Source organism: Narcine bancroftii, chromosome 7, assembly GCF_036971445.1.
Source record: "Narcine bancroftii isolate sNarBan1 chromosome 7, sNarBan1.hap1, whole genome shotgun sequence".
Lineage (NCBI taxonomy): Eukaryota > Metazoa > Chordata > Chondrichthyes > Torpediniformes > Narcinidae > Narcine > Narcine bancroftii.
In genome coordinates this window covers 30486675-30500492 of record NC_091475.1, presented here as the reverse complement: position 1 = coordinate 30500492, position 13818 = coordinate 30486675, and the positions used below count along the sequence as shown (strand labels likewise).

The following is a 13818-nucleotide window of genomic DNA, read 5'->3' as shown; positions in this document are numbered from 1 at the left end:
GAAAAAAAGAATGGTGCATCTGTACGGGTTGACCCTTAAACCATTATTTTGGAGCCTGCTAATAAATATTGACAAGACATTCATTGAAGGGGACTTCACAGCTAAGCCCAGTCTGTTCTCATCCAGGATATCCTTTCATTAGCAAACTATGACTGGCAAGCAGGATTTTCCTATGGTTGGTAAAATTTTGCACAGTCTTTATTAAAAATTATGACAACTTAAGATGGTAGCTGAGTTTTTTTTTTCTTCAGAGGTGATGGAACCATCATGCATTGAACAATTCCTATGGTCAGAGTAGCTCACTGAATACTTAAATTTGAGATCACACAGGTCTCTGTGATTCAGAGAGCATTTTAACGAGAACGATATCCAATCAGAAAGAATTTTTAAAATTATATTCTGTTCTGAATTTTTAAAATATAAACTAAATGTTTTTTTACAATTAAATTTGCTGTCACTAAATTTTGTTTTGGAAGTTTTGTATCTTGCATCAATGTTAGCAGCTCCATAGACAAATTTTCCTAAGGTTACCCAGAAATTAACATTTTTTACATCACATAAGGAACAGGCCCTTTGGCCCACAGTATCTATGCTGGTCATGATGCTAAATTAAACAAATCACATCTGCCTGCATATGCTCCATATCCTTTCATTCCCTGCCCAATAACATGCCTTCTAAATAACTTAAGCACTATTATCACATCTGCTCCATCACCTTCCATTGCAACATGTTCCATTTACACAACTCTGTGTGCAAAAAAAATTGCTTCAAATCCTTCTTAGGATTTGACATTTCCTCACTTGAGGGGGAGAGAGAGAGAGAGAAGACTTTCTGCTTATCCTATCCACCCCTCTCATAATTTTAAATGCTTCTATCAGGTTGTTCCTCACCCTCTGACACTCCAGAGAAAACAGCTTTAAGTTTTTCTAACTTCTTCCTTATGGCTAATACTCTCCATTCCAGGCAACATCCTGGTGAACCTCTTTTGCACTCTCTCCATAGCCTCCTCATCCTTTCTTCAATATGTAACCAGAACTGCACAGAATCCTCCAAATGTAGCCCAGCCAAAGTTTTAGATAGCTGCACCATAATTTCCCATCTTTTATACTCAATGGTCCAATTAAGACATGCCTTTTTTATCACTCTGGCAGCCAATTTCATAAGGAGTTATGAACTTGCATCCAATATCCTTCTTAAATCAATGCTCCATAAGAATCTGCCATTTACTGTATGCTTCAGTTTACCTCTCAAAGAAGACCACTTTACACTTGTCCAGGTGAACCTCAATCTGCCATTTCTCTGCTCTCCCTCAATGATAGAAAAATAAAGGAACTCGTCAATGACTTCAGGAAACAGGATGGTGCACATGCCCCTCTCTGTATTCATGATGCTGAAATGTAGATGGTGGAAAGCTTCAAGTTGTTAAGGAGTAACAAAACACCAATCTGTCCTGGTCCAACCACTTTGACACTCTGGTAAATAAAGCACACAATTGCCTCTACTTCCTTAGAAGCCTAAGGAAATTCAGCATGTTCCAGTATCCCTTACTAATTTTTATAAATGCTCCATAGAAAGTATCATGTCCTGGATACGTTATAGCTTGATATGGGAACTGCTCTGTCCACAACAGCAAGAAGCTGCAGAAAGTTGTGTATGCAGCTCAAGTCTTCATGTAAACCAACCTCCTATTATCAACTCTTTCTTCACCTCCTGTTGCTTCAGGAAAGCAGCCAACGTCTTAAAGATCACATCTCATCCCTGTCTCATTTTCTTCTCCATCCTTTTGGGCAGAAGATACACAAGTTTAAAAACACACAATTCTAGATCAAAGATAGATTCTTTCTTGCTGTTATCAGACCCTTGAATGGACCTTCCCATCATACAAGATGATGCCTTGCACTGTTTAACTGTACTTTTTTTCTTTTTAACACCACGTCAGCACTTTTTCATGATTTGTTTCACGAATAAAAATGTTTTTATTCTTGCACTACCTGTATACTGACTGGAGGTCGACTTGCCTGAATAGGATGCAGAACAAATATTTTCACTGTATGTTCAAACAAATGGCAATAAACATTTCAATATTTCCAACTAATCTGTATCTTATTAAATCTTCTGACAACCATCATCTCTACCCCCTCCCCCCCATGTTACATATCATCTGCAAACTACCTACTAGCCCACATACATGTTTGTCCATTGGTCAGTCTAATGTGGCTAAGCCAATTTTGAATAAAATTTACAGACTCCACAGATCTCTGATGTTTTAATCTTCTGGACCAGCCTACTAGAAGGGCCTTGTTGAATGCCCTGTACCTTTTGATCATTAAAAACCATACAATCAGAAGAGAAACTACTTCAGTGAGATGATAGAGAAAATAGCTGAAGATGTATGTAGATCAGGGTGTTTCAAAATTGTCCATATGACAGGTTACTTCTGCTCCTATATCTTATGGTCTTAGATAACCTATGAGGCATATGTGTTAGGCTGAAAGAAAGTTACTTTGTATTCTCAATATGACATGTCTGATTGAAGTTTTCAGCTGGAGTTATCAATTGTCAATTATTCATCAAAAAGTTATTGAAAAAGGTTTTGTATGACAAAGTGGTAAATGCTTTATGTTAATCAAAATTAAATCTTCATTTCATTTACTCCCTTCCTAAATTTTGGAAAATAAGAACAGTACTAAAAATGTTTTGGTACACATGTTCTTTGGAATATTAGTTTATTGAATAGATTACTGTACCTGAAAATCACCATTTCAAAAATTTCAAAAGCCTATCTCTTCACTGATTCCTTCATTCCTTAAAATGAAAATTTCTTCAAAATTAAATATTTAAAACTTCCAAAAATGAGCCAAGAATCCATTCTTGCAGGAATCTTGTTAAATATCTTCCAAATTATGTGTATGTGTGTACGTTTATTTTGTTATGACCACAAATTACTTTAAGACACTTGAATTTAAACCACACAATTCAGATGTGGAAGTAATAACCCTATTTTTTTTGACAATTAATTTCTCAGAAATGTAAATAAATATATAACTGGATCCTTGACTTCCCCATTGGAAGATAACAGTCAGTATGGATTGGTAACAACATTTCCTCACTGACAATCAACACACCTAAATTATGCATGTTTTGCCCACTGCTCTACTCTCTCTAAACCCATGACTATGTGGCTAGAGACAATTCAAATGCCATCCACAAATTTGTCATTGACACCATGGTTGTCAGCAAAATTACAGATGGCTAAGAGGAAGTGTACAGGAGCGAGATAGTCAACTAGTTGAGTTGCATTACAACAACAACTTTGTGCTCAACATCAGCAAGACTAAAGAATTGATTGCGGACTTTAGGAAGGGGAAGCCAGGACAACGCAAACCAGTTCTCATTGAGGAGTCAGCAGTAGAGAATGTAAGAAACTTGGGTGTCAACATCTATGAAGATCTATCCTGGGACCATCATGTCGATGCACTCATGAAGAAGGCACACCAGATATATTTTGTTATGAGTTTGAAATGATTTGGTATGTCATCAAAGACTTGCAAATTTCTACAGGTCTACTATGGAGAGCATTCTGTCTTGTATCACTGTCTCTTCTGGAGGTGGCAATGCATAAGACAGGAACAGGCTATAAAGGAATGTAAACCTGGCCAGCACCATCATGGGCATTAATTTTCACTCCATTAAGGACATCTCTAAGAGGCAGTGCCTCACGAAAGCAGCTTCTATCCTCACCACCCCTTTGTCACTGCTATCTTCGGAAAGAGGTACAAGAGCCTGAAGACACATGCTCAACATTACAAAAGTAGTTTCTTCCCTCTGCCATTAGATTTCTGAACAAATAATGAACCTAAATGTTTCTCTTTTTTATACTAGTTTTTTTAAAAAAATTCTTGTATTTATGGAATTGTAATTTATAGTAATTTTGCAACTTGTTCTCCATAATATTGCTGCCACAAAGCAACAAATTTTGTGGTACATAATCATAATAATTAACTGGATTCTGATTAAAATATGAAATTGATAATCTTTTTCTGCTTCAATTTACTTTTATGATTTAAACCAGCTACTTTTCTTGTGCTCAATTTTAGTTCACATTATAAGTAGTTCTTTTCCTCAAGCACATTCCTTGACATTTCATAACGATTGTCACTGTCTTCTTTCCTTCTATTTTCTCTGTAGGGCCAAAGTGGTTGTCCATATTAGGTTTTCAATAAATTGGAATTTCTTCAACTAATTAAGAGGGATTAATGTCATCATCTTTGCAATCTTCATCAACTCCCTATATTTGTCAATGACTTCATCCCTTTTTGTAGACCTTGCCTCATAATGTGGTGGCTTTGGTGCCATTGCTGATCCCTGGAAAATCAAACAAACCCATGTCCTTCCCCCCCTCCCCCACCAAATAGTGCTACTGCCACCTCCTCAACACAAATCATTTTACTCCTATGTCCACCCTTGAAATTTTCATGTGGCATTTTATTTTTCCCCCAATCCCACTTTTTTCTCTATGGAGCATTTTTCTGCAAGATGCTTCACAAAATCCAAAGTGGTACAAATATGTTGGGGTATCACCTGGACATGGCGTGGTGACACCTGAAATCAATTCACCGAAAGCATTTATAATATCACATTACTACTGAACTGTACATCGCTCTGCTGCACGACTCAAAGACAAACAATGCTCTAAAACTTGAAAGAACATATTAATAAGTCACTTTAATCAAGAAAGCATGCTGAATGCTCCAATGCAAAGATTACGCAAGTGATCTCTTCCAACTAGTTCAGTTAGAGCAACCTTTTGATATTTTCTCAGCAATTGTCCTCAATAATTTATTCTGCGCTCTCGGGATGAATCGGTTAAATAAATAAAGACTTACCTTTTTCGCACTTTCGAAAGATTTGGAATCTATCATACAACAACTCTCGGATCGTCCTCTGTCAGTTTCTGAGTCCACTAACCTGGAAAAGATGACATCGATGAGTTATAATAACGTAATTACAAATCACTCTCACTCAAAAAATGAATGAAAATACTTCAAAAAGTTTAATGGAAATTTCAAAAATCCGAGGTAATTTTTCAAGTTTTATTGGTGTGCAGTTATAGAAGGCTCAAAATATAGCAATTACTTTATGTGATTGCATCTGGAGACAAATTGTTGGAAAGATTTTCTTAAGGGGGGGGAAACGGAAATTAAACTCACTTCGTGTTGGGCTTGCCGCGATCCTTCTTGCTGCCGATACACGCTCTGGACCCTGGCCGAAAATCGCCATACGTTTCATTCCAAACACATTTCCCTTTTGTTTTCGCCATGGTTGTTTTACAGGATAGATTGAAGTAAAAGTCTATCAGTTTTCTACATGCGACCCAATACTCTTTTGATTCATGGTCTCTTAAACCTAGAACAGGGGATAACCTCCCCCCCCACCGGGAAGCGCTTTCAAAGTATGTCAGCCCCTCAGCCACAGCGTGATGATGAGTCTCCTTGGTTTCCACTGCTGAAGAGAGATAAGAGCGAGATTGGATGGGTTGTTTTCAAGTAGTTTTCCCCTCCAAGCACCAGGGACGAGACAAATCGTTCAGCAACTTCAATTGCTTCCTTCGAATGGCACCAAACGTTTATTGAAAATCCCCTTTAATTCCACAAGGACGATGCCGTTAAAGGAAAATGAAAACAGGTTGCAGCTTCCCAGCTCATTTGTACTTTAGAATTACAAAGCATTATAATTTATACCGGTTGTGGCCGAGTCTTCTGATCTGTTACCATTGCCCCTCAGCTCAAGCCCAGGGTGGTGTTTACGTTAAGCTCAGTCAGGACTTCCCTTTCCCCTTGGGTTCTGATAGTGTTGGATTTTCAATTCTTTCTTGCGTTTTCTTTTACTAGTTCAAAGTTGTAGTTGTTTTTTTTTAAAAAAAAGAAAACGCCACAGTCAAATACATGAAGTGAATCGCCATGAATCACAACGCCAGCGCTCGGCTCCGACTTGCTGCAGCCGCCGACCAACTCGTTCCGCCGGCCGGTTCAGCGGACACCACCCGGGAAGTTTCGCTGCGCCGAATCGAGAGGAACTGAGCCAAGCGAGCCTGACGTCACACCTCATTACCCGGCACAAAGCTTCCAGGAATAATCACGGAAATACAGCCAAGTGCAAGCCTGTGCTCGCCGGGGCGGGAGACAGTGGAAGTCTTAATGCCGATCTCAGTTTATTCTGTACCGGAATCTATTTATTTATTCATTCACTCGGCTGTTGATAAAGGATTACATTGGCTGTTTCACCCGCCACCCCCGAGCTTCCGAGAGCCATTCTCACTGATCGCGAGCGAGCGAACGAACGATCTCGAGCTCCACAATTGGCCACGCGCCCAGGACTGGAGTGAGGGGCGCCAGCGCATTCTTTATTGGTTCAAACTGGGGCCGGCCGCGCCGATCCTCAGTTCTGAGTGGCTAATCCCACCCTCAATCAAATTGTCCGGGACACCCTTTCTCAATTCCGCCTTGGGTGCTTTCCTTCCGCCCCCTTCCTAATTGGTGTAACGGCTGTCAATCAACGGTCAATTCGGATCACGAGTTACGGTGTGGTGCGACGCAGCAATGATCACGAGTTTGTGGCAGTTTCCCCTCCCCACCTCGCCTTTGGCTCCCTGCGCCTTTCCTGCCCATAAGTCAGTGCGGTGGGAAGATGGCGCTGGGGTATGCGGATTCTCGAGGTTGTGGTACGGTGTATCAGCTGTTCTTCATCGCCACAACCCTGACTATTGGTAATAATTTTGCAAGTCCGGTTTTTTTTAAGCCATATTCCTTTACCTGTTGAGAATTTGATGATGTTTTCATTTAATAGTAGTTATCTTCAATGTGTTAGGTGAAGCGTTCAGTGATGAGGCATGTTAAAAAATCTCTACTTCTGCAATTCGTTTTTAAATTCAGTGTTTCAAGATTTCGGTCAATGATGCGATGGCTTGAGGAGGTGAAAAATTGTGTGTGTTTTAATGTTGCTTCCAATCCGTTGACTTGAGCTAGATTTTAATAATAAATGTTATATGGTTTATTCAACTGTCAAGGGGGAAATTAACTAGTTTGTTTTGTCGATATGCTAACTTGTTATTAAATGTACGAATTCAAACTCCATTTATTACTGTACGATATATTTAATTGAATGATAGACTATGGTGCTATTTAATAGATGATATTTCCCTGAGGGCTGTCAGTGAGACTGCTTGCAGTATTTCTTGGCCAATATAGTAGATTAGCCTTGCATGTTGGTGGTCCACAGTCGTCAGACAACACTAACTGTTGGGTAGACTAGCACTAATGTTAATGTCGACCAATAACCAAAACAATCGAAATACTTTCTTGTACAATTGTTACTCAATTCCTACACAAATATAATTAAATCAGACAATAAAATGATTGGAGGGGAGAATAATTGGCTAAAGTAAGCCTTCACAAGTGGAAGCCAAATGATGTTTGGGAGAGTGGAGTTTGATCAATGTATTAATGACATTCAGGGGATTAAAAGCAGATCTAATCACTGGATCCAATGATTTAAGCAGAGAAAACAAGGTCATTGGTGGTGATCTTCCAAAATTCCTAAAATTCATAGTCCTGGTGGATTAATACATGGGTGATGTAACACTGCTGGTGAATGAAGGAAAAGGAGAGAAAACTGGAATAATTAATACAGGAATTCACCAAGTTTAACCTCAAGCAACCATGATGTGAGCATGATTTTTGTGAAGGGGAAACAATGCTTTACAAATGGCTATTTTTATAGTAATTAGCAGTATATTTGGGGAATTAATGGAGGTAGTGTCCAATTTTCAAAAGGCTTTTTGCTAAATACCACAAAATTTTACATAGATTGGGGATAATCATTACATTTTATTCAGAGATTTGGATGTCTGTGATTGGGCTGACGTTTAGTGCTCGCTGGGCCATTTAAGAGGATGATTAACCATCGGCCATAGTTATGCCTCTGGAGTTGCCGACACACTGTGAGAAAATCTGCCATCGCTGCCTGAGGACAAGTAGGTATTTGTGTCAATAATGAGCCAGATGGGTTTTTATGTCAATATTGTTGTTTCATAGTTAATATTAATGATATTTTAAATTCCAGATTCATTAATTGTGTTTAAAATTTTCCAACTGCTGTATTGAAATTTTTATGGATCCTGATATTAATAATTGAGCCCTCTGAATGCTAGCCCAGTAACAATCACCGTTGTGATGACATAAAGAAGTAATTAATCGAGATAAGCTTTATTTCATGATTATTTGAAAATTTTACTCCTCAAAGGGTTTAATTTCTGGTTTTAACTTGTTTATTCTTGCTGGAATGTGTTGCATGCTATTGGAAATAATCTATTATTAAATATACATTTAATTTACTAGATTGCATTTTTGCATCTTTAACAATTTGGTGGATATGATAGATTTTAAATGCATATTCAGATTGGATTAATTTATTTGTAGCAAGCTGGTTTTAAAAAGTGCCTTAAAATATTGAAAAATTCTCCATTTGTAATAGAATAAATATTAATATATATATTAATATGAATATGCTTTTCTTGTTAATGCTAATCTGTGCACTTAAACATTAACAGTTAAGTGCATTACTGCATCACAAGCATGGAAAATTTTGTATTCCTAAAGGTGTAGACAGTGAAGAAAAGTCTTGATGTATACTGGGTTTTGGAATCGAGTTACAGGCAGATGAGATTGCTAGGTTTGTTTATAGTGTAATCTAATCTGGTCAATGTGGACTAAATCAACCTTGTTTCAGATTTGTTGGATTTATGCATTATCTGGTTTGTCTCAACATAGTTCTTGTAATTCAGAGATCTATTGAATTTAATACTTTTTGAAGGGTATTCTTCTAGTATTGTTTCATGTTCTCTTCAGGTACTGAATTTGCTTGCAACTTTTTAGTGTAAAGGAAATATGTTCTTTTTACAACATGGTTCACAGATATAACCTTGTAAACTCTTTACAACATGCTAGCTATATTTTGATATATACAGTGGTATGGGCAACATTGGTATGTGAAATCTGTTTTAGAAATCTATATTTTACATCATCTTAACATACCACTGCTTACAAATCTTTTATTTTCCATAACTGTAGTTAAAAATTGCCACTTGGAATACAAAATCCCAAAAAGATAAATCAATGCATGACCAGGTTGTTGTCATTTTTTAATGTGATGATGCTTCAGCATTGCATGCTTGTTAGAAAAGCATAAGCTCCTGTTCCTGTAATTTTAATTAGTGCTTTGAGCCCAGATGGACATGAACTAATAGACTCATACCAGTATAACATCCCATCCAAAAGGCAGTAACTCTAACAATACTCACTGTTGTACTGCCATTGTTGCATGTAACAAGGCACATCCTGATCAGCTACTTTGCTTCACAGCAAGTAAAGCAAAGTTCTTTGGAAAATTGCACAAGGCCAGTTATGAATAGCATTGATTTCAGACCTACTGCCTTTTATCCATTTATTGCGAATTATCATTCACAACTACAAGTGGTGGGATTATATAATATTGATTTTTGTAGGATGCAAGTTGACTTGGCTCTACCCAGCTGTTTAGTATACTTGTCGACGTGATTTGATTTCCCTCCGCCTTCAATTTCATCTTCATCTTGATTCAATTATAGATTCTCCACAAAAAGTATTAATAAGATGGTTTAAAAGCTCGGATACCAGAATTTTGTCATCAAAAATAATAAAGGAAGTGCTAAACGACTGAGGCAACCAAGAACAAAAACTGAAGAAGTAATAGTTCAGCCAGGAACATCGAGTAGAAGCCTGATGATGAGTGACTCAGCAGGGGCCTTGGGACCTGCTGAAGCCTGTAGATCTGAGGAGTTGGCCCAAGATATAGCCTCCAACCTGAACATATTGGAAACTTTGCAGTTGTTTTAAGAGTATGGAATCAGCGATGAGAGATGTCAGAAAAGGTCATGGAAATTAAAGAAGTTGTGGATGACTTGAGTGAATGAATGACTCATTCAGAGGCTGAGCTGGACAAAACAAAAGACAGACTGATGATGTATGTTTTATTTGTACTAATAGTACTAAGCGTCTTGTTTTCACTGGTAAAAGAAAAAAAAATTGGTTTACATGGAGAGCTCTGAAAAGACAGAAAGCTCATAAGGAAAGCAGCAAGGTGTGAATTCCGACTGGGTGGGGGGAGATAGCACCGGGAAAGGAGCAGTTTAAAAGATGGTGCCAAAGGGAGGGTTGTTTCTTTTTTTGCAAGAGCCTGCGGGCTTTTTTTCGTGGATTTCTGTGTACTATTGTCAATGTCACTGTCCGAGTTCGGGATGTTTGTGTGTTTCCTAAAGGGGAATGTATGTGTTGGAAATACTTTTAATAGGGAAATGTTATGACAATATTTAGAAAATTGGGAAGGTATTGTTATACAATATTTGTGTAAGAAATTATATGGATAAAACACAAGTTTATTAGTTAATATTAACAGGATAAACAGGATGGTGAAAAGGAAGAGGGTCTCGGCATACTTAAATAAATTAAAAGTGGATATAATCTTTTTGCAAGAAATGCACCTTACCATGATAAATTAAAAAGAGGATAGGTGGGACAAATAGTATCATCTTCCTTTGGTTCAAAAGCAAAAGGGGTGGCTATTCTAATTAATAAGAATACACCAGTGTTAATAGAAGATGCTTCGACTGATCAAACCGGAGGAATGTAATGGAACATTGTAAAATTTATTGAGAAGCATGGATGTTTATGTCTCCAATTATGATGATGAAGCCGTTAAAAATTGGCAAGAACAATAATGAGGGCGAAAGCAGCAAAAACCACATTTTCATATATGAAAGATCTAAATCTTATCGAGGTATGGAGGCAATTAAATTCCAGAGAGAGACTACTCTTTTTACTCAAGGGTGCACAACTCACATATAAGGATTGACTCATTTTCAACGTCTGCCCATTTCAATAGTAGTGATAAAAACAGATAATTTACTGAGGCTTCTATCGAACCATTTTCCATTAATATTAACTATAGCAACAATGGAAAAGCAAGAACAGACATCTGCGAATTTATGAAGAGACAGATAGAAATATTTTGTGAAAATAAATCTGCCATCTACTAATAATAATTTTCTGATTATGGGACACATTTAAAGCATATTTAAGGGGACAAATTAAATCTTATATAAAGAATCTTGAGAGAGAACATATGGCAGAAGTAAACAGTTTGGAGAAAGATATTAAAGAATTAGAAAAAAAAAATCAAAGAACAGGATTACAAGAAGAATACAGACTACTGGAGAATAAAAAGCTAAGGTATTATACAATACAAACATATAGGACAGGATAAAGCTATATTTAAAAACTAAACAATACTATGAGTTGGGTGAAAGGGCACAAAGTTTTAGCTTGGCAGATTAAAATCAGAGTCATCAAGAATGATAAATGTTATAAAAACAGAGATGGACACTCTAGGATATAAGCAAAAAGAAATTAATGACACTTTTAGACAATGTTACATGAAACTATATAAATCAGAATTACTAGGAGGTGAGAATGAAATGGAAGAATTGTTGCTGAATGTTGAACTTCCAAGGCTGATAGAGTGAGGATAGAATTAGATACTCTCTTCACAAGGGAAGAAATTGGAAAGGCCCTGGGCACCCTGCTGGCTAATAAATGACTGGGAGACGATTCAAAGAATTATTAATGCCCCTTTTAATGGATGTCCTGGACCAAGCAGTGCCAACACAGACCCGGCAGGGGGTCGGCCTGCGGCGGGAGGCCCGGCAGGGGGTCGGCCTGCGGCGGGAGGCCCGGCAGGGGGTCGGCCTGCGGCGGGAGGCCCGGCAGGGGGTCGGCCTGCGGCGGGAGGCCCGGCAGGGGGTCGGCCTGCGGCGGGAGGCCCGGCAGGGGGTCGGCCTGCGGCGGGAGGCCCGGCAGGGGGTCGGCCTGCGGCGGGAGGCCCGGCAGGGGGTCGGCCTGCGGCGGGAGGCCCGGCAGGGGGTCGGCCTGCGGCGGGAGGCCCGGCAGGGGGTCGGCCTGCGGCGGGAGGCCCGGCAGGGGGTCGGCCTGCGGCGGGAGGCCCGGCAGGGGGTCGGCCTGCGGCGGGAGGCCCGGCAGGGGGTCGGCCTGCGGCGGGAGGCCCGGCAGGGGGTCGGCCTGCGGCGGGAGGCCCGGCAGGGGGTCGGCCTGCGGCGGGAGGCCCGGCAGGGGGTCGGCCTGCGGCGGGAGGCCCGGCAGGGGGTCGGCCTGCGGCGGGAGGCCCGGCAGGGGGTCGGCCTGCGGCGGGAGGCCCGGCAGGGGGTCGGCCTGCGGCGGGAGGCCCGGCAGGGGGTCGGCCTGCGGCGGGAGGCCCGGCAGGGGGTCGGCCTGCGGCGGGAGGCCCGGCAGGGGGTCGGCCTGCGGCGGGAGGCCCGGCAGGGGGTCGGCCTGCGGCGGGAGGCCCGGCAGGGGGTCGGCCTGCGGCGGGAGGCCCGGCAGGGGGTCGGCCTGCGGCTCACCAGAGAAGGATAAAGATGAATCAGACATAGATACAGACACAGAAGAAGAGGAGGAAGAAGACCAAGAATTTCAAAGGAAAGAAGGTAAAATAGAAGGACAAAGTTTAGATAAAGCCTTTTTCAAAGAACAAATTAGGTTATTAGAAGAATGGCTATTATTAGAATTTAGTTCAATCAAAAGAAAAGTGAAAAGAGCTGAAGACAAAATGCAAATCTTAGAGTTGGTCATGACTGAAATAGAGAAAAGAGTAGAAAATGTGGAAATGGAGATAAATGATTTAAGAGGGAAGTTGGAAGAGAGCGAAAACAAAAATGAAAGAGACATAAGATTTATAAAAAAAATTGACGTATTGGAAAACTACAGTAGGCGAAACAACATAAAAATAGTGGGCCTGAAAGAAGGCAAAGAAGGGTTAGATATGAAGGAATTTATAAAAGGATGGATCCTGAAGATGCTGGGAATGATAGATTCATATGAAGAAATAAAAATTGAAAGGGTGCAAAGAGCGCTAGTACCGAAACTGCCACCACATCAAAAACTGAGATCCATATTGGTAAAATTTCTAAGATATGACAAGAGAAAACATACTGGAGCAGGCAAGAAAGAAGGTTAGAGAAGACAATAAGCTGTTGGAATATAAGGGACTTGTAAAGAAGAGGAAGGAATTCAACATGGTGAAAACAGTCTTGTGGAAGAAAGGTTATGACTTTATATTAAGACATCCAGCAGTACTCAAAGTATTTATTCCTGGGGAATGGAATAGACTGTTTTCGGACCCAAAGAAAGCCCAAGAATTTGCTGAACATTTGCAGGATAGGAGAAGGGAGGAGGAGGAATGACGAGAAGCATGACCGCCAAGAAAATACACAAAAATATGTAAAAATATAAAGAGAGAGTGTGTGTGTGTGTGTGTGTGTGTATACATAAAGATGTATAAGAGAAGGGGAAAAAAAGTGTTCTCTGGGGGTGGGAGAATAATGGTCACTGCAAAATTGGTTGACGCTTGCGAGTAAGTTTGCAAATCGAATGGAAAGGGGAGTTGAGGTTGCCATCAAGGGACAAGGAGCAATCAAAGGAGGGGCGGTTCATTTGGGTTTAAAGGGTTATTAATTGTGGGGATTGTTGGGGTATTTCATGTCTTGAGTGCATTGTCATATATTGAGGTTAAAAAGAAAAACTTAAAAAACAGTAATGGGAAAAAAGGATGGAGGTGGTGAAGAGGCGGAAAAGAAGTGAAAATAAAGATATAAGATGGCCAAGTTGGACTATGACTATAAACATTAACTGAATATATAACCAAGTTTA

The 13818-nt window shown here is 39.9% G+C and overlaps 2 protein-coding genes across 9 annotated transcripts in view; one reads left to right on the top strand and one right to left on the bottom strand.

Annotated features, from left to right (window-relative positions):
- Positions 1–6328, bottom strand: part of bcor (BCL6 corepressor) — a 292865-nt gene extending 286537 nt beyond the window's left edge. For 3 of the 7 annotated variants that reach the window (XM_069889351.1, XM_069889352.1, XM_069889354.1), the window contains exons 1-2: positions 5212–6323; positions 4888–4969 (exon numbers count right to left, since the gene is read on the bottom strand). In XM_069889351.1, the coding sequence (XP_069745452.1) occupies positions 4888–4969; positions 5212–5321 (192 nt within the window). In that variant the 5' untranslated portion in view covers positions 5322–6323. Of the gene's footprint in view, positions 1–4887; positions 4970–5211 lie in introns of all 7 variants that reach the window. The other 4 variants (XM_069889363.1, XM_069889366.1, XM_069889362.1 and 1 more) reach the window with 4 other exon arrangements.
- A 330-nt stretch (positions 6329–6658) lies between these two features.
- atp6ap2 (ATPase H+ transporting accessory protein 2) overlaps positions 6659–13818 on the top strand; it is a 35514-nt gene continuing 28354 nt past the window's right edge. Inside the window, exons 1-2 of one of the 2 annotated variants that reach the window (XM_069889370.1) lie at positions 6678–6767; positions 7896–8033. In XM_069889370.1, the coding sequence (XP_069745471.1) occupies positions 7976–8033 (58 nt within the window). In that variant the 5' untranslated portion in view covers positions 6678–6767; positions 7896–7975. Of the gene's footprint in view, positions 6768–7895; positions 8034–13818 lie in introns of both variants that reach the window. The other variant, XM_069889369.1, reaches the window with a different exon arrangement.